Source organism: Bos taurus, chromosome X (assembly GCF_002263795.3).
Source record: "Bos taurus isolate L1 Dominette 01449 registration number 42190680 breed Hereford chromosome X, ARS-UCD2.0, whole genome shotgun sequence".
NCBI classification, from domain to species: domain Eukaryota; kingdom Metazoa; phylum Chordata; class Mammalia; order Artiodactyla; family Bovidae; genus Bos; species Bos taurus.
In genome coordinates this window covers 77,349,918-77,369,611 of record NC_037357.1, presented here as the reverse complement: position 1 = coordinate 77,369,611, position 19,694 = coordinate 77,349,918, and the positions used below count along the sequence as shown (strand labels likewise).

The following is a 19,694-nucleotide window of genomic DNA, read 5'->3' as shown; positions in this document are numbered from 1 at the left end:
GTGACCAACAAGAGGTTAATATCCAAGATACATGAACAATTCATACAACCCATTATCAAAAAAAAAATCCCAATCCAATCAAAAAATGGGCAGAAGACCTGAATAGACATTTTTCCAAAGAAGGCATACAGATGGTGAACAGGCACAGGAAAAATGCTCAGCATCATTTATCATTAGAGAAATGCAAATTAAGACCACAATGAAGTATCACTTCACATCTGCCAGAATGGTTTTTGTCAAAAAGAACACTAATAACAAATGTTGGTAAGAATGCAGAGAAAGGGGAATCCTCATACACTGCAGGTGAGAATGTAAATTTGTGCAGCCACTGTGGAAAACAGTATGGAAGTTTCCCAAAAACCTAAAATTAGAACTGCCATATGACTCAGTAATTCCCCTCCTGGGTAGATATATCAAAAAAAAAAAAAAAAAAACCACACCACTAATTTGAACAGATACTGGCTCCCCAATGTTCACAGCAGCATTTACAATAGCAAAGATATGGAAGCAACATTGATGGCCATCAACAGATGAATAGATAAAGAAGTACATCTTCTTTACATACACACACACACACACACACACATACACACAATGGAATAATGCTCAGCCATAAAAAGAATGAAATTTTTCCATTTGCAATGACACGTATGAACTTGGAGGGTATTATGCTAAGTGAAATAAGTCAGAGAAAGACAAATACTATATGATATCATTTATATGTGGAATCTAAAAATAAAACAAAATAGTGAATATAATAAAAAAGAAACACTCAGATATAAGGAACAACTAATGGTTATCAGTGTGGAAAGAGAAGGGAGGAGGGGCAAGATAAGGGTATTGAATTAAGAGGTACAAACTACTATGTATTATATAAGCTACAAGGATATATTGTACAGTATAGGCAACATAGCCAATATTTTATCATAACTATAAATGGAGTGTAACCTTTAAATATTGTGAATCGCTATGTTGTACATTGGATATTTACATAATATTGTAAATCAACAATATCTTAATAATTTAAAAAAGAAAACATAGGGAAGAATCTCTTTGGTGTTAATGATTTTTTGGATTTGACACCAAAACGACAAACAACAACAACAAAAAATCAACAGACGTGAGCACATTAAACTTAAAAGCTTTGCACCACAAAAAAGAATCAAGATGAAAAATACAGAATAAAAAAAATATGCAAAGCATATATTGAATAAAGGGTTAATATCCAAAATTTATAAAGAACTCACACAACTCAATCTAATTAAAAATAGGCAGAGGAACTACATAAAGATTCTTCCAAAGAATCCAACAGGTATATCCAACAGGCCAGTAGGTCATGAAAAGGTACTCAACATCACTATTCATCAAGGAAATGGCAAATCAAAGCCACAATGCGATATCACCTCAGACTTTTAAGAATGGCAGTTACCAAGAAGACAGGAGATAAGTGTTGGTGAGGATGTGGAGAAAAAGGAATCCTTGTACATTGTTGGTAGGATTGTAAATTGGTTCGGCCACTATAGAGAACAGTATGGAGGTTCGAGAAAAAGTTAAAACTAGTACTACCACATGGATATATATTCAGAGGAAATGGAAACAAGTTATTTAAGAGATATGTGCATTCCCATGGTTTTTGTAGTATTATTCAAAATAGCCAAAATATGGAAACAGCCTAAGTGTCCATCAGTGGCTGAGTGGATAAAAAAGATTTGGTGTTGTTGCCATTTTTAACAACACAGATGGACCTTGAATACTTTTTGCTGAGATCAGTCATACAGAGAAAAACAAACTACTGTATGATATCTAAACTCTGGGAGATAGTGGAGGACAGAAGAGCCTGGCATGCTACAGTCCATGGGATCGCAAAAGAATTGAAAGTAGAATAGTGGTTACCAGAGGTTGGAGACTGAGAACTGGAGAGATGTTGTTTAAGGGTACATACTTAGCAAGCAGTAAATAAGTAAATCCTAGAGATATAATATACACTACAGTGATTACAGACAACAAAACTGTATTATAAATATTAAACTTACTAAGAGAGTAGATCTTAATTGTTCTACTTAATTGTTCTAATTATCACCTCTAGAAGAAATGATAACTATGTGATATGACAGAAGTGTTACCTATCATTACAATGGCAATATTTTTGCAATATAAATTTATGAAATCAATATGTTGTACATCTTAAACTTATATATCAATGATATATCAATAAAAATTTTAATAAAGTAGAAGAATGGAAAAATATTATGGAAACAGCAACAATAAGAGAGTTGAAGTATCTACAGTAATACAAAAAATAATGTTTTTACTTGAGATATAAAGGGATATTATATAATTATTAAGGATCAATTTAAAATACAGTATGAAAAAATAGTTACACCTAACAAAGGAGTCCCATACTACATGAAGCAAAAGCTAACAAAAATGAATAAGAAATGGAAAATTCACCAATAATATTTGGAGACTTCAGTGACCCATTCTAAGAAATGAACAGCAAAATGAGACAAAAAATCAATGAGGGTATAGAAGATATTAGAAGGCAAAAGGAGAAGGGGGTGGCAAAGGATGAGATGGTTAGATAGCATCACTGACTCAATGGACATGAATTTGAGAAAACTCTGGGAGATAGTGGAGGACAGAGGAGCCTCGGGTGCTACAGTCCATAGGGTCACAAAGAGTCAGACACAACTTAGTGACTGAACAACACATAGAAGACATGAAGAGCACTATAATGTACACATAACTGACGTTTTTAGAACAATCCAACCAATAAGAGCAGAATGTAGATGGAACTTTCTCAAAAGTAAATGATATGACAGGCCATGAAACAAGTCTCAGTATATTTAAAAGGACTGCTATCACACAATTTGTGGTCTCAAACAACACTGGGAGTAAATCAGAAATCAGCAAGAGACAAAATTTTGGAAATCCTCAAATATATGGAAACATTTCCTAATAACCGATGGGTCAAAGAAAAATCACCAAGGAAAGTAGAAACAATTTTGAGCTAGATGCAAACAAAAACACACAGAGAAAAATTTCTCTGATAGTTAAAGCAGTCCCTAAAAGGAAATTAATAGGAGTAAATATAATGCATATGAAGGGTCTCAAATCAATAATCTACATGTCTATCTTAATAAACAGAAGAAAAGAGCAAATTAAACTAAAGAAATCAAAAAGAAGGAAATAATAAAAATTACTACATAAATCAATGGAATGGATAATAGAAAAAATAGTTTAAAATCAATGAAATCAGCAGTTGGTTCTGTGAAAAGGGGCTTCCCTGGTGGCTCAGACAGTAAAGCGTCTGTGAAAAGATAAACAAAATTGAAAACATGAAAAATGAGAAAGAATATATAAATTACTAAGTCATAATGAATGAGGACAGGACTTTCCTTGTGGTCCAGTGGTTAAAACTCCACGCTTCAACTGCAGGGGGTACGGTTCACTCCCTGATGAGGGAACTAATCCTGCATACTGTGTGGCATGGCCAAAAGATAAAAAAAATTAATAAAGAAAGAAAAATAAGATAAAAAATTTTAAAAACATAGTAAATGATGAGCTATTACTACAAAACTTACAGAAACTAAAAGGATTATAAGAGAATGCTATGGACAATTTTAAGCCAACAAATCAGACAACTTATAAGAAACAGATAAATTCCTAGAAAGACAAAAAGTACTGAAACTGACTTAAGCAGAAATAGAAAATCTAAATAGATTTTTAACAAAGAGATTGGATTAGTAACTAAAAACTACCCATTTTAAGGAAAAAAAAAAAAAAGCCTAGGCCTGGTTAATTCCTTCAAACATTTAAAGAAGAAATATAACAATTCTTCACATATTCTCCCAGGAAATAAAGGAAAAGGGAAAACAAAATCCCCAAATGATTATAAAAGCCTGTCATTACCATAATACCAAATCCAGACCAATATCACATGGAAAAAATAGAGCCCAATATCCCTCATGAAGATAGATGCAAAAATTTAAATATTAAGAAATTGAATCAACCCACATATAAAAGTGACTATACACTAAGACCAAGGGGAATTACTCCAGGAATGAAAAGTGGGTTTAAGAACTGAAAATCAGGGAATTTTCTGTTGGTCCAGTGGTCGGGACTCCATGCTTCCACTGCAGGGCATGGATTTAATCCCTAGTCAGGGAACTCAGATCCCACATGCCACGAGAGGCAGCTAAAACAAAACAAAACAAAAACTAGAAATTATATTATGTAATAAAACATATAAGAGAATAATGAACAAAAACTTAATGATCATTTCAATTGACATGGAACAGGCATTTGATAAAAACCCAAGACCCATTCATGATTTAATTTTTTTTTTAATTCAACAATCTAGGAATAGAAGGAAACTTGTTCAACCTAATTAAGGACATTTACAAAAAAAAAAAAAAAAAAACTACAGCTAACATCATACTTAAAAGTGAAAGACTGCTTTGGCTCTGAGATGGCCCTGAGGGATGGGATGGGGAGGGAGGTAGGAGGTGGGGTTCAGGATGGGAAACACATGTACACCCATGGCTGATTCATGTCAATGTTTGGCAAAAACCACTATAATAATGCAAAGTAATTAGCCTCCAATTAAAATAAATAAAATATTTTAAGTGAAAGACTGAGTCATTTTCTCTTGAGATTGGGAACAAGTCAAGGAATTCTGCTCTCAACCATTCAGTTCAATATTTTTTTACTGTAAATTTAAGGCCAGGTAATCAGACAGGAAAGGGAGGAAACGAGAGGGAGGGAGAAGAGAAAGGAGGAGGAGGAAGAGAAGGAGAAGGAAAGGAGGAGGAAGAGAAGGAGAAGGAAAGGAGAAGAAAGGAAGGGAAGGAGAAGAAAAGGAACACATAAAACTATGCTTATTTACAGGTTACACAATTTATATGTAGAAAATCCTAAGGATTTCACATACACATAGACACACATACACAGGCTACACGTCAATACACAAAAATAAATTGTATTACCATAAACTAACAATGTGCAATCCAAAAGGAAATCAATTGAACAATTCCATTCACAATAGTATTAAAAAGAACAAAATCATTTAGTAATAAATTTAACAAAAAAAATTACAAATTTTGTACACTGCAAACTATAAAACATCACTGAAGGAAATTAAGGATCTAAATAAATGAAGAGGTATCCCACCTTAACAGAGGAGAAGCGTTAACATTATTAAGTTGCCAATATTCCCAAATTCATATGCAGACTCAATGTGATTCCTATCAAAATTCCACTTGTTTTTTCTATAAGAAATTGATAAGATGATCCTAAAATTTTTGTGGAAATGTAAAATATTCGGGGGGCAAAATATTATTGTAAAAGAGCAAATTTGGTGGACTTACATTTTCCAATTTTAACAAAATTTATAGTATTCAAGATGGTGTGGTACTGGCATGAAGATAGACATAGATGAACTGAATAGAATTAAGGGTCCAGGAATAAACCCATACATTTATGGTTAACTGATTTTCAACAAAGGTATCAAGGCAATTCAACAGGGGGAAAAAAGTCAGTCTTCAGGAAACGATGCTGGGACATGCAAAAATATGAATTTAGACCCATGCTACATGCCATACACAAAAATTAACTCAAAATTCATCACAGATATTTAGAAAAACTTTTAGAAGTAAACAAAGACCAAGTTTTTAGACAATGCACTGGCAAAAATTTCTTAAGATATATTATCAAAGGTACAAGTGATAAAAGAAAAATTGATAAATTGAATTTCATCAAAATTTAAAACTTTTTTAGTTCAAAAGACACCATTAACAACATGAAAAGGCAAGCCACAGACTGGGAGAAAATATTTGTACACCATATATCTGATAAATAATTTCTATCTAGAATAAAGAACAGGCACCTTATAACCCAATAATATGTAAACAAATAACCAATGTCTTAAGAAGGAAAAAGCTATACACAAATGTTCATAGTAGTTTTACTTATAATATTTAAAATGTGGGGAAACAATAGTAGGTGAATAAGTAAACAAACTGCTGTACAGTCATACTGTGGAATAGTACACAGCAATAAAAAGGAATGAACCACTGATGTACTCAATAACCTAGATGATTCTCACAAGTATAATGAGTGAAAAAGGCCAAGGCCCAAAGGTCACACACTGTATAATACAATTTACATAATATTCTTGAAACTCTAATAATTAAAGGTGGTAAACAGCTTAATGGTTATGAGAAGGGAGAAGGTGATTATAAAAGGATAACAACTGGCATCCTTGTGGTGATGTAACTCTTCTGTATCTCAACTATGGTGGTGGTTAAATGAACCTACATCTGTGATAAAATTGTATAGAACTAAATACACACACACAAATGAGTACATGTATGACTAGAAATCTGAGTAAGATGGTAGATTGTGTCAATGTTAGTTTCATGGTTGTGATAGTGTACTATAGTTATGGAAGTTGTTACCATTCAGGGTACTAAGTAAAGGATTAAACGGGACTTCTCTGTATTATGTTTTACAATTGTATATGAATCTCCAGTTATCTTAAAGTTTATTTTTTAAAATGGACCAAAAAATTTGAATAGACATTTTATCAAAGAAAGTATAAGAAAGTTCATTTGTAAATGAACAACAAGCACGTGAAAATATGCTTAACATTATTAGTCATTCAGGAAATGCAAAGTAAAACTACAAAGCAATAGTACTTCATACCCACAAGAATAGCTATAACCGAAAAGACAATAACAAATGTTGGAGAGGATGTGGAGAAAAATGGAATCCTCATACATTGCTGATGAGAATGTAAACTGAGTAAGCAACTTTGAAAACAGTTTGTCAGTTCTCTTAAATTCAAAACAGTCTTACCATATGTCCTAGCAATTGCACCCATGGGTATTCACCCTGGAGAAATCAAAACATATGTTCATACAAGGACTTGTATGTGAATTTTCGTAACAGCATTTTCATAATATCCAAAGGTGGAAGCAATCCAAATGTCAACAATTGGTGAATGGATAAGCCAAATGTGATATATCCTTACAAAGGCATGCTATTCATCAATTAAAAGCAATGAAGTATTCATACAAGACACAACATGACCAAACCTCAAAAACATTATGCTAAGTGCAAGGAGATCCAACCAGTCCATTCTGAAGGAGATCAGCCCTGGGATTTCTTTGGAAGGACTGATGCTAAAGCTGAAACTCCAGTACTTTGGCCACCTCATGCGAAGAGTTGACTCATTGGAAAAGACTGTGATGCTGGGAGGGATTGGGGGCAGGAGAAGGGGATGACAGAGGATGAGATGGCTGGATGGCATCACTGACTCGATGGATGTGAGTCTGAGTGAACTCCGGGAGTTGGTGATGGACAGGGAGGCCTGGCGTGCTGCAATTCATGGGGTCGCAGAGTCAGACATGACTGAGCGACTGAACTGAACTGAAGTGAAAAAAGCTAGACACAAAAGAGCACATATTGTATGGTCCAATTTATTTGAAATGCCCAGAAAAGAAATCTATACAGAAAAAAAAAGTAGATTAATTATTTCCTGGGGCTGGGGTAAAGAGTGAGGAATGACTGAAAGTGGGACTGTGATTTCTGTTGAATGTGACAGAAATGTTCTAAAAGTAGTTTGTGGTGATAGTTGCACAACTCTGCAAATTCACTAAAATCACCAAGTCATATGCTTTAATAAATAAATATCTAAATAGAAAAAGAGGAAGGGAGGAACAGAAGGAGGGAGGGAGGATGAAAGTTGTTTTTCATAAGTTGCAATTGGTTTCAGCTGTTTTAAGGTTGAAATCCACCCCCTCAAATAGTTAAACTTGTGATCTCTTGCCTCAGGTCCCCTGCCATCAGATGGGACAATTACCCCCATGCCCTGCTTAGCACGTTGGACAGAAGTTGTGCGCTTTCTTCTCCATCCACTCCTAGCTTTACTATCCTTGATGGCAGCTAAAGTATCATTTGAAAATCATGTTCTTGTGTTTTGCTGAAAAAAATGTGTTTTTCTCAGCTTGACCAATTCCAAATTCTTCTATAGTTCTGCAAAACAAATTAAGCTTGAAATCATATATGCCTTTTCAGCCCACCATATATACAGTAAAAACAGATGCGCAAATTTAACTATACTTGTGAGTTTCTCAAAGCATAGCACTTCTCTTAACTGCTTTGTTCTTTTGACATCTGACTGTCAGGGGCTTCTTTGCATCTTGACTATGGAATTTCACTGTTCCTCTCCTTCCCTCCCATTTCCCACAGCCTTAATTTCTTCACTTTCACCATAGTTCCAATACCTATTTTATACCTATCACAAGTACACTCCTTATAATCCTTTCCCTTCAAATATCCCTACCTAGTCTAATCCTGAGTGGTGAAAAGAAGAAACTAAAAGAGTCGGACATGACTGAGCGACTGAACTGACTGACCGACTGACCAGTTAAGTAGTCATCAGCATAATACTTCCCTCTAGAGATTGACTTGGTAGACTTTCATGGATAATATAAGATGTTTGGAAATTTTTTTAAATATTGCCTGTGGGGTTTTTTGTTTTTGTCTTTTGCTTTTTGAAAGAGAACTGGTGCAGAATATTGATTTGATCTTAAGTCTAAGGTATTTTGCTCTGATAAATGACATATGACAAATTATCAATGCCCAAGGTAACAGACCTAACAGAAGTCTATTATAAAATTCTTTAACATTCCATCTTTAATTACAATTTCTGGTTAGTAGATAAAGTTCTCTCTGTTATAAAAACCTAGATTTTTTTGCTGAGAGTGTTGCAACTTATTTTTAAAGTTCCAAAATAATCAAGTTTTTGAGTACAAGTTTTTTTTTATTTTAATAACACAAATTTCTTGATAATAATGATGATTTGACTCAGACAGCCTAAATGCTTTGTTTTCACTGCTATACTGTTAATATAATACTCACCATACATTAAAGTGTGGCTTGGCTACATCTATTTCTTCAGTCTCATCAACTAATTGGGATGCAGCCGTCTTGTAGCAGAGAGCAGTGAAACTGATATTAGAATACCTGGATTACAGTATTTGTTTTATCACTTAGCAGCTGTGTTACTTTGTCTTAATGATCCTTGAATTATGGCATGAATTTTTGTGCTATTGCCAAATATGAAATAGTTTGAGACATGGATTGGAAACTCAAAATATGTGATCTCTGTAACATTTAGCAGATGTAAGGAAGGAGGTGTTTGAAAAAGAAAATCTTAGACGAAAGGTCACCAGAGACCTTAATACATTATTTAAACTTCCTGAGACTGCTTTGTCATCTATAAAATAATGATAATGATGCCTACCCCCACAGTATTGTTTAAGGGTTAATTGAGATATTGTATGTTAGAGTCTAGCCCAATGTCTGGAAAATGGATGATGTTTATCGATGTTTCCTTGGGTTGGAACGCTCCCTTTACTCCCCCCATTTCCCTCCTCCCCGCGGAAAAAGAAATAAATTTCAAAATTCAAACATCTTTCAAGACGCCCAAAAGGCACCACTCCATGAAGCTCTTCCAAACAACTTTAGGAAGTATAGCCCTTTAGTTAAGAGTGCTGGGCTTCTGGAATCAGAAGCATTGGGCAAGTTACTTCTCCTCTCTGCATCTAGGTTTCCCATGCATAAAATGAAATCATGGTACATATTTCATAGGGTTGTTTAGTATTAAATGAGACATGTACACAGAGCACTTAGCACAGTCCCTGACACTTAGTAAGTCCTCCATAAGTATTACATAGTAGAAGAAGTAATAGAAAGTTTCCCTTTCAGTAAAATGTTAATAAAAATGCCTCCCAAGGTGTGGCAAAGTTCTGCAGCAAGTCTTTTAAACTGTAATGCTGAACATGTGTAAGGGATTGGTGAATATTTTAAGATATATGATGCAAAGTTCTAACCTCACTTTTATAGACTATCCTTTCTCTGCACTGGAGGCAAACCGGGTAATAATACCATTATTAATTAGTAGGAAGTAAAATCAGAAGATACATCCCTGGGAGACAAGCAGCAGAAGCCCAAACAGCAGTATTAAGAGCAGCACCCGCATACCGGACCTCGATAATTCCCTGGAGTTCACCTCTAACGTCCCTTTTCCCTTGGAGCCGCGCAAGCGTACACTGATTTTGCTCCTCTCTCCCTTGTGCCCTCGCCTCCCCCCGCCACCCCTACGTCCACCCCACCACGCAGGCGCATCTCCTTAAATCCAGTCCCTACACCCCTCCTGTTTGCCTGCATTAAGTTCTCCCTCCTCTTTCTGCACCTCAGCAGGTTCACTCTTCTCCGTGAGGGTGGCGGCGATAGAGAGGTCACGTGATGAGCATCTTGCTGCCCAACATGGCGGAGTTCGATACCATCTCGGAACTGGAGGAGGAGGAGGAAGAAGAAGCGGCAACGTCGTCGTCGTCGTCGCCGTCGTCGTCGTCGTCGGTATCAGGGCCTGACGATGACGAGGAAGATGAGGAGGAGGAGGAGGAAGAAAACGAAGAGGAGGAGGAGGAAGAAGAGGAGCAGGTGGAGGAAACGCCGCCCCCGCCTCGGGTAGTGAGCGAAGAGCATCTACGGAGATATGCCCCCGACCCTGTATTGGTGCGGGGCGCCGGCCACATCACTGTGTAAGCCAGAGGGAGCTATGGGGTTTGAAAAGGCTGAGATTTGGCGACAGAGGAATAAGGCGATCGAGGGGCGTGTGGTGTGGGGGAGGGTGACTGAGGCATACAGTTAGAAAAGGACACCTAGTCTAAATGGAGAAACTGAGGGAGATAGGTGTAAAGGAAGTGAGGAGAATGCAAATGCGATGCACCAACACCAGGTAAAGAGTGAGTATAAGACAGGGAAGTCTGGGGTTCGGAGCCAGAGGGATTGGAGTAGAGGTGAGTCTCCTTGCTTCTGTGTATGCTGGCGAGAATAGTCTAAACTGCAGGATGTACCAGCGGATTCTTTGCTGTTAAGATTGGTGTCTAGTGGAAAACGGTGACTGCTGTAACAAGTGACAAGACTGAGGCTTGGACTCTTCAAAACAGAAACAGGATATATTTTGTGAATAACGTTATAGAATATCCACTCACCTACGTTTGCATCCATTCTTCTGTTTAATTCTTATGTAAATGAATACAATAATCCTTTCTATGTGTTGATCACTCTGACATTCCTTGAATATCACACAATTAGATGTTCAGGTTGAGAGGCAGCTATGAAACGTTGAAAGAGCAATAGATTGAGAGTGAGGGCTCTTGTATGTTAGTCCCAGCTTTACTTCTTACTGGCCCTGTGACCTTGGTCAGGTTACTTCGTATTTCTGGGCCGTAATATCTCTATCCATAAAATGAGGGGTTTGGAGTTAGATGGTTTCTAAACTCTTTCACCTCTGAGATAATTTAAGATACCTTCAGGAGATTTTGTATGTGCAAATAGTAAATATGCAAACATTAAATATGTATGGACATGAATCCCCTAGGAGCTGAGGATGATTTTTTGAAAACTTATGCAGAGTTTTTAAAAATTGAAATCTTGGATCATATTTGAGAAAATAAAAGGGAGAGGGCCCTCATAGCATAGTAGTTGCAAAGCCAAAGAAAAATGTAGTGGTTTTCTGGGCTTTGAAGAGTGCTTTCTCATTTTTATGTAATGCAATGGACTGTAAATACTTGAAAGTTTGAGTATTATATCATGTTCATCATCTTAAATATGCTGTCATTTACTGCATTTAAAAAACAGGACTATTTTTTCCTATTAAGTCATGCTGCCTATAATTTTGATAATGCCTCACCTACCACATTGACTTTAAATTGAGTCCATATTATCTGAAATCATGTAATATGCACCACCTCCCCCCATCATGTTAGCTTTTAATTTTAAGATGTTGAGTATCTTGATTGTAATATACTTTTGTGATCTTTGCATGAAAAGATTTTGCAAGAAAGATTTTGAAATTGTGGAAGAATGTGAGGAGATTTTTAGATCTGCCATTTGGTTAGGCAAGTTTAACACAATTTTTTTGGTTCAAGAATTTTGCAGATAGTCTACAATGTTCAGATGCCAGCTTACTACACAGTTTTACTTAGATTCCTTTCATCACTATGGAGACAATCTATTACTCAAATTGATTATGATTCTGGCACCAAAGTTTACTTTCATGCAGATTATTTCACATGACTAAACAGAAAAAGACTTTTTATTCTAGTCTGTAATTTTATATTCCAACACTCCTTCCCCTCATTATTTTCTAAAATTCAGAAAACAAAGAACAAGCAAGAAAACAGAATTTAAGTTCTCCAAAACTTATTTGTGGTTTCATTTTACTCTTCACACAACTTATAAATCTATTTTCAATTAAAAGCACTTGCCATGACACTTGCCATGCTCAGGCCCTTTTGATAAGTGTAATGTCCCTCCTAGCTTAATAATTATGGAATAAAGAGCGTGAAATAGTGGTGCTCTTAGTAACTGTTGGCATTAATTGAAGGCAAAACCTGAAAAGCAGCAAACCAGTACTTGAATTGCTAACCAATGTACATAGTTTGGAAAAGTATTTCGTTGTACATGTTCTCTGACCTAGAGAGAACATTTGATGTTAAATGTCTGAGATTTGGAGAAAAAAAAAAAAGGTTGAATGTTTAGGAGAAAGTTTTACTGGATCTGAGAAACTGGTCTTTCTATGATAGTAAAATCTTCCTTACAACAGATAAAGTAAAGTCCTTAGGAAATAGTAAATTTAATTTTGAAATGTCTAATATATCAGCCTTTGTTTAATTTTTTCTGACATGGGAGTATTAGTTGCCCTATCTGAATGAAATATTTCTTATTCTCTCCCATCCTTATTTTTTTCATTCTTTGTGTAGTCACTTGTTCTTTAGAGGATGTTGTTTCTTTTCAAAGTTTAAGATCTGAGAACCATCACTTCAGATTCAGTATATCTTAAACCTAATATTTTCTCTCCTTACATTGTCTGTGTATTCCAGTTGCCCCATTTCTGACTCTGATACTACCATTCCAATCTTCCCAGGTAATATTTCAAGTTATTGAGTCATTTTTAACTCTTCCTTCTCCTTCAATTGTCCATTGCCAGTCTGTCCCAGAATTATGTCTTCATGCCTTTTAAAAAGTCTATTAGATTATTCATTTTTCTCCATTTCTACTGGCACCTTGCTAGTTTGGGTCATCATCATCTTCTACTTGAATTGCAGCCACAGTCTGCTGCGTCTTCCCACTCCAATCCATCTGGATGCTTATGCCAAACTAATTTTCTTAAAACACAGTTTAAAATGTCACTTTCCTGCTGAAAAACCTGCATTGGATCTTAATTAGGTTTGAATTTTATGCTTTCCTTCTCCACTTTCAGAGGTCAAGGAGTCCCTCCACTTGTTCAGAGCTCACCCCTCCACTGATGCCTTCCAAAACCTTCTTTTGCAACCTCCTTCCAGGCAGCCCCTCTCTATATACTATTACCTCACTTGTCCTCTATTAGCTCAGCCTATAACTGTATTCAGAATCTAATTCTTTAAAAATAAAATAGCCTTCTTAGACCTATGTTCCCCATTAGCTACTGTCTAATCTCTTTTCTTTCTCCAGATTTCTTAAGAGTAGCTACATTCACCATGTCTATTTCCTCTTCACCCTTCTGTTACCTGGATTTTGCCACCATGACCTCAGACAAACTGGCATCAATAAGATCATCATGACCTTCTGTTGCTAAATTAATGGGCATCTTCCATTTTCTATCTTTCTGGTCCTCTCTATTGCATATGAGACTTATAATGACTCTCTCTTAGAGGCTTTTACTCCAGGGGTCACAAACACACAGGCCTTCAGAGGCAAGACAGGTCACAGAAAATGGTTGCAGCTTGAGTAATGATGGGCCTTAGTTGAACTGGAAGGTATGTGTTTTGCCTCAAGGGTTTCAAATTCTGTTAAAAAAACAAAACATTTTACCAGCCAAACAAACCTAGGAATTTCTTGGCCACTTTACTCTCCCTGGTTTCCTTTTATTTTTCTGGTTATTCCTGAACTGTCTCATTCATGGGTTTTTCTTCCTCCTTTGCTCCTTGAATACCAGTGATCTCCAGAGTTTTGTTCTCATCCCACTATTCTCATTCCTTACTCTAGATAGGTGGCCTCATCTTGATTCCCATGGTTTCAGTTATCTGATGTCTCCCAAATATGTATTGCTATACCAGACTCTGCTAAGACTCTTATCTGGGCTTCCTCACCTAATGAGTCACTGACATCTTAAATTCAACGTGTTCAAAACAGAACTCATCCTCCCCTCTCCTACAACATATCCTCACACCCCCATCCCAACCCCTCAAAAAATTCCTTCTATTTCTGAGTTCTCCAACCCAGTTAACTCTGGCAAGTGGTTCATCTTCCCCATTCAGTCTTCTCACATCTAAGAAATCAGTGAGTATAAACAATATATGGCTTAAATTTTTCTTCTTTTCCTCCCTACCACCACTTACTTCCCTGATTCAAGCCCCTTTCACCACTCTACTCATCATCTTGTCTTCATCCTAATCACCTTCACATCGATCCCTCAGTTCAGTTCAGTCGCTCAGTCGTTTCTGACTCTTTGCGACCCCATGAATTGCAGCACGCCAGGCCTCCCTGTCCATCACCAACTCCTGGAGTTCACCCAAACTCATGTGCATCGAGTCGTCCCTCAGTCTGCTGCTAAATGGAGACACCACTTTCCTCTTTAAGACTTCTGTCATTTTCTCTTCATCTGTAGGATCAAGTCTAAGCTTTAAAGCATGGAATATATGACTAGACCCTGCCTATCCATCAGCCTGATCTCCTGACATTTCCCTTTACTGCTTGTATTTTCTTATTCATAGCATGCTCATAGCTTTTCTTCCAAGGAGCAAGCGTCTTTTTATTTCATGGCTGCAGTCACCATCTGCAGTGATTTTGGAGCCCAAGAAAATAAAATCTGTCACTGTTCCCATTGTTTCCCCATCTATTTGCCATTAAGTGATGGGACCGGATGCCATGAGCTTTGTTTTTTGAATGTTGAGTTTTAAGCCAGCTTTTTCACTCTCCACTTTCACTTTCATCAAGGGGCTTTTGAGTTCCTCTTCACTTTCTGCCATAAGGGTGGTGTCATCTGCATTTCTGAAGTTACAGATATTTCTCCCAGCAATCTTGATTCCAGCTTGTGTTTCTTCCAGTCCAGCGTTTCTCATGATGTACTCTGCATTTAAGTTAAATAAGCAGGGTAACAATATACAGCCTTGACATACTCCTTTCCCAATTTGTAACCAGTCCATTGTTCCATGTCCGTTTCTAACTGTTGCTTCTTGACATGATACAGATTTCTCAGGAGGCAGGTAAGGTAGCCTGGTAGTCCCATCTCTTTAAGAATTTTCCACAGTTTGTTGGAGAAGGCAATGGCACCCCACTCCAGCACTCTTGCCTGGAAAATCCCATGGATGGAGGAGCCTGGTGGGCTGCAGTCCATGGGGTCGCTAAGAGTCGGACACAACTGAGCGACTTCACTTTCACTTTTCACTTTCATGCATTAGAGAAGGAAATGGCAACCCACTCCAGTGTTCTTGCCTGGAGGATCTCAGGGAGGGGGAGCCTGGTGGGCTGCCGTCTATGGGGTTGCACAGAGTCGGACACAACTGAAGCGACTTAGCAGCGACAGTTTGTTGTTATCCATGTGGTCAAAGGTTTTAGCATAGTCAATGAAGCAGAAGTAGATGTTTTTCTGGAATTCTCTTGGTTTTTCTATGATCCAACAGATATTGACAATTTGATCTCTGGTTCCTCTGCCTTTTCTAAATCCAGCTTGAACATCTGGAAGTTCTCAGTTCATGTACTGTTGAAGTCTAACTTGGAGAATTTTGACCATTACTTTGCTAGTGTGTATGATGAGTGCACTTGTGCGGTAGTTTGAACATTCTTTGGCATTGCCTTTCTTTGGGATTGGAATGAAAACTGACTTTTCCAGTCCTGTGGCCACTGCTGAGTTTTCCAAATTTGCTGGCATATTGAGTGCAGCACTTTCACAGCGTCATCTTTTTAGGGTTTGAAATAGCTCAGCTGGAATTCCATCATCTCCACTAGCTTTGCTCGTAGTGATGCTTCCTAAGGCCTACTTGACCGCTCACTCCAGGCTGTCTGGTTCTAGGTGAATGATCACACCATCGTGGTTATCTGGGTCATTACAATCTTTTTTGTATAGTTCTTCTGTGTATTCTTGCCACCTCTTCTTAATATCTTCTGCTTCTTTTAGGTCCGTACATTTCTGTCCTTTATTGTGCCCATCTTTGCACGAAATGTTCCCTTGGTATCTCTAATTTTTTTGAAGAGATCTTTAGTCTCTAATTAATATTAAATATATTTAACAAGAGTTATTTAATACCTTATCAATGAATTATAATTTTGGGGAAGTCGAATAACCTAACCACAATAATTGTAGTTCTAAATCTGAGATGATGATGATCATAAATGGATATTTAATGATCTTTTTCCAAAATACATACATGGCTAAATTAGCTCCCACAGATTTAAGGTTTTAGAAAACAGAAATAATGAAATGTCTCTTGTAAGAGTTGTTTCAAAAACACTGTACATCTGAGTGATATAGCTTAATAGCTATGATTTTTCTTCTTGATATTTTTAGGGTAAATATTTGGATCCAGTGTATTGAAATACAAGAAAAATTTTATCTCATGAGATTATTTTCTTATTTTTAGGTATTATTAAACTCCTTATTTTTCTTAAAGTATATAATTATTTACCCTCTATCAGATCAGATCAGTCGCTCAGTCATGTCCGACTCTTTGCGACCCCACAAATCGCAGCACGCCAGGCCTTCCTGTCCATCACCAACTCCCAGAGTTCACTGAGACTCACGTCCATCAAGTCAGTGATGCCATCCAGCCATCTCATCCTCTGTCATCCGCTTCTCCTCTTGCCCCCAATCCCTCCCAGCATCAGAGTCTTTTCCAGTGAGTCAACTCTTCACATGAGGTGGCCAAAGTACTGGAGTTTCAGCTTTAGCATCATTCCTTCCAAAGAAACCCAGGGCTGATCTCCTTCAGAATGGACTGGTTGGATCTCCTTGCAGTCCAAGGGACTCTCAAGAGGCTTCTCCAGCACCACAGTTCAAAAGCATCAATTCTTCAGTGCTCAGCCTTCTTCACAGTCCAACTCTCACATCCATACATGACCACTGGAAAAACCATAGCCTTGACTAGATGAACCTTTGTTGGCAAAGTAATGTCTCTGCGTTTGAATATGCTATCTAGGTTGGTCATAACTTTCCTTCCAAGGAGTAAGCCTCTTTTAATTTCATGGCTGCAGTCACCATCTGTAGTGATTTTGGAGCCCAGAAAAATAAAGTCTGACACTGTTTCCACTGTTTCCCCATCTATTTCCCATGAAGTGATGGGACCGGATGCCATGAGCTTTGTTTTTTGAATGTTGAGTTTTAAGCCAGCTTTTTCACTCTCCACTTTCACTTTCATCAAGAGGCTTTTGAGTTCCTCTTCACTTTCTGCCATAAGGGTGGTGTCATCTGCATATCTGAGGTTATTGATATTTCTCCCGGCAATCTTGATTCCAGTTTGTGTTTCTTCCAGTCCAGCGTTTCTCATGATGTATTCTGCATATAAGTTAAATAAACAGGGTGACAATATACAGCCTTGATGTACTTCTTTTCCTACTTGGAACCAGTCTGTTGTTCCATGTCCAGTTCTAACTGTTGCTTCCTGACCTGCATACAGGTTTCTCAAGAGACAGATCAGGTGGTCTGGTATTCCCATCTCTTTCAGAATTTTCCACAGTTTATTATAATCCACACAGTCAAAGGCTTTGGCATAGTCAATAAAGCAGAAATAGATGTTTTTCTGGAACTCTCTTGCTTTTTTCCATGATCCAGCAGATGTTGGCAATTTGATCTCTGGTTCCTCTATAGTAGAGGTATATAGTAGTAGAGATGAGAGTTTGTCAATGCTCAGATATATAAAATTCTCATTAAAATTAATCTAAAAAAGCTGAAGTTATTACATATAGAATTTCAAAAGATAGCCAAATTTGTCAAACAGTGCATTTCTGCAAAAAGTTAAATAGCAATGCAAATGTTGCCTTTTCTGTAAACAGCTGTCTTTGAGAAATAACAGTGAAGCATTGTTAATTTGTGTTTGTATAAGGTAAATCTTTTATAAGATTTTAGGCTTTGAGAATACTGAAGCTATAGTAATTTGTCATTTTACAAAGCAGCAAGACATATTTCCATATGGAAGATTAGAGAAATTTAATTTTTCAAAATATCTTTTAATCATATGTCATAGACTTTCCTTTTTCTTGGTGTAGTAAATAGAATTCAATGCACATGCTTCAGAAACAGTGTTACTATAAGTGCAAAGTTTTCTAGTGAAATGTGTTTTTCTTTGGCAGAATTTTAATACATTTTATCTGTTTTCTTAAACAACTTAACATATAAACTTAAAATTTGTGCAGGATTTTCAGAGGCTGATGTACAGCCATTTTCAAAAGAATTAAAGACAGTGCAAGGTGTAAAGAGGAAGAAAAGCAGAAGAGCAACTAGAAGACCCACATTTCTTTGCCTCAATTTCCTTTACTGCAAAGAATTGTCCAAGAAATTAAAACTTGGGACGTTGCAGACATTTGACAAATACAATCATTAAGAACCACCAGTGGGTCAGCTTCAAACACATAATATGCTCTTTATTTAATGAACCTGATAAAATGAAAATGTGAGCAGTTCTCAAATTCTTCTGTCTAATGCTGACAAACTCCACATCTTTACTCATGTCTCTCACTGATCACTCACTAATGGGTAGATGGGTTTATCTAACCTCTGTGAACTCACAGATCTTATTAACTTAATGGTGCTGAGATGTTCATCATTTAGCAGTAGCCATTTCAACATTTTCCTAGTAACTACTAAGTAAAATGTTGTACCACAGATTATTTAAGTCCTCATTTTAGGTGCTTAATAAATATCTAATGTAAAAGTTAAGGGAAAAAAACGCTGGTAGGCAAGAATGCAATTGCTACTGCCTTTTAGCCAAAATTATGAGAATATATCAGAGAAGGCAATGTCACCCCACTCCAGTATTCTTGCCTGGAAAATCCCATGGACGGAGCAGCCTTGTGGGCTGCAGTCCATGGGGTCGCTAAAAGTAGGACACAACCGAGTGACTTGACTTTCACTATTCACTTTCATGCATTGGAGAAGGAAATGGCAACCCACTCCAGTGTTCTTGCCTGGAGAATCCCAGGGACGGGGGAGTCTGGTGGGCTGCCATCTAAGGGGTCGCACAGAGTCGGACATGACTGAAGCGACTTAGCAGTAGCATGAGAATATATTGGCCCTAGTTTGCCTACCTTTATACCTTTTAAAGTAGATAAATGTAGGCCATAATGGAGTATTTTAAGAAGTAAAATGACTTCCGTACCATTTCCTTCCCTTCCCTTACCGTTTCTATTTTTTGAATTTTTTTGACCATGCTGCACAGCTTGTGGGGTCTTAGTTCCCCAGCCAGGAATTGAACTTGGGCCCTCCTCAGTGAAAGCACGAAGTCCTAACCGCTGGACTGCCTGGAAATTCCCTGCTTTACCATTTCTAATATACTTTTTATGTGTTAGAAAAGACAATCTCTTTTTATATTAGAGAAGAAAATTTGTAATGTGAATTTAGAAAGAATTTTTTGAGAACCTGAGCA

The 19,694-nt window shown here is 37.1% G+C and overlaps 1 protein-coding gene across 5 annotated transcripts in view; it reads left to right on the top strand.

The window, feature by feature from the left end:
- The first annotated feature begins 10,098 nt into the window (after positions 1 to 10,098).
- Positions 10,099 to 19,694, top strand: part of CHIC1 (cysteine rich hydrophobic domain 1) — a 47,161-nt gene continuing 37,565 nt past the window's right edge. For 2 of the 5 annotated variants that reach the window (XM_024988241.2, XM_005227983.5), the window contains exon 1: positions 10,099 to 10,613. In XM_024988241.2, coding sequence (XP_024844009.1) covers positions 10,315 to 10,613 — 299 coding nt within the window. In that variant the 5' untranslated portion in view covers positions 10,099 to 10,314. The remainder of the gene's footprint in view (positions 10,614 to 19,694) is intronic. The other 3 variants (XM_024988242.2, XM_005227982.5, NM_001206195.1) reach the window with 3 other exon arrangements.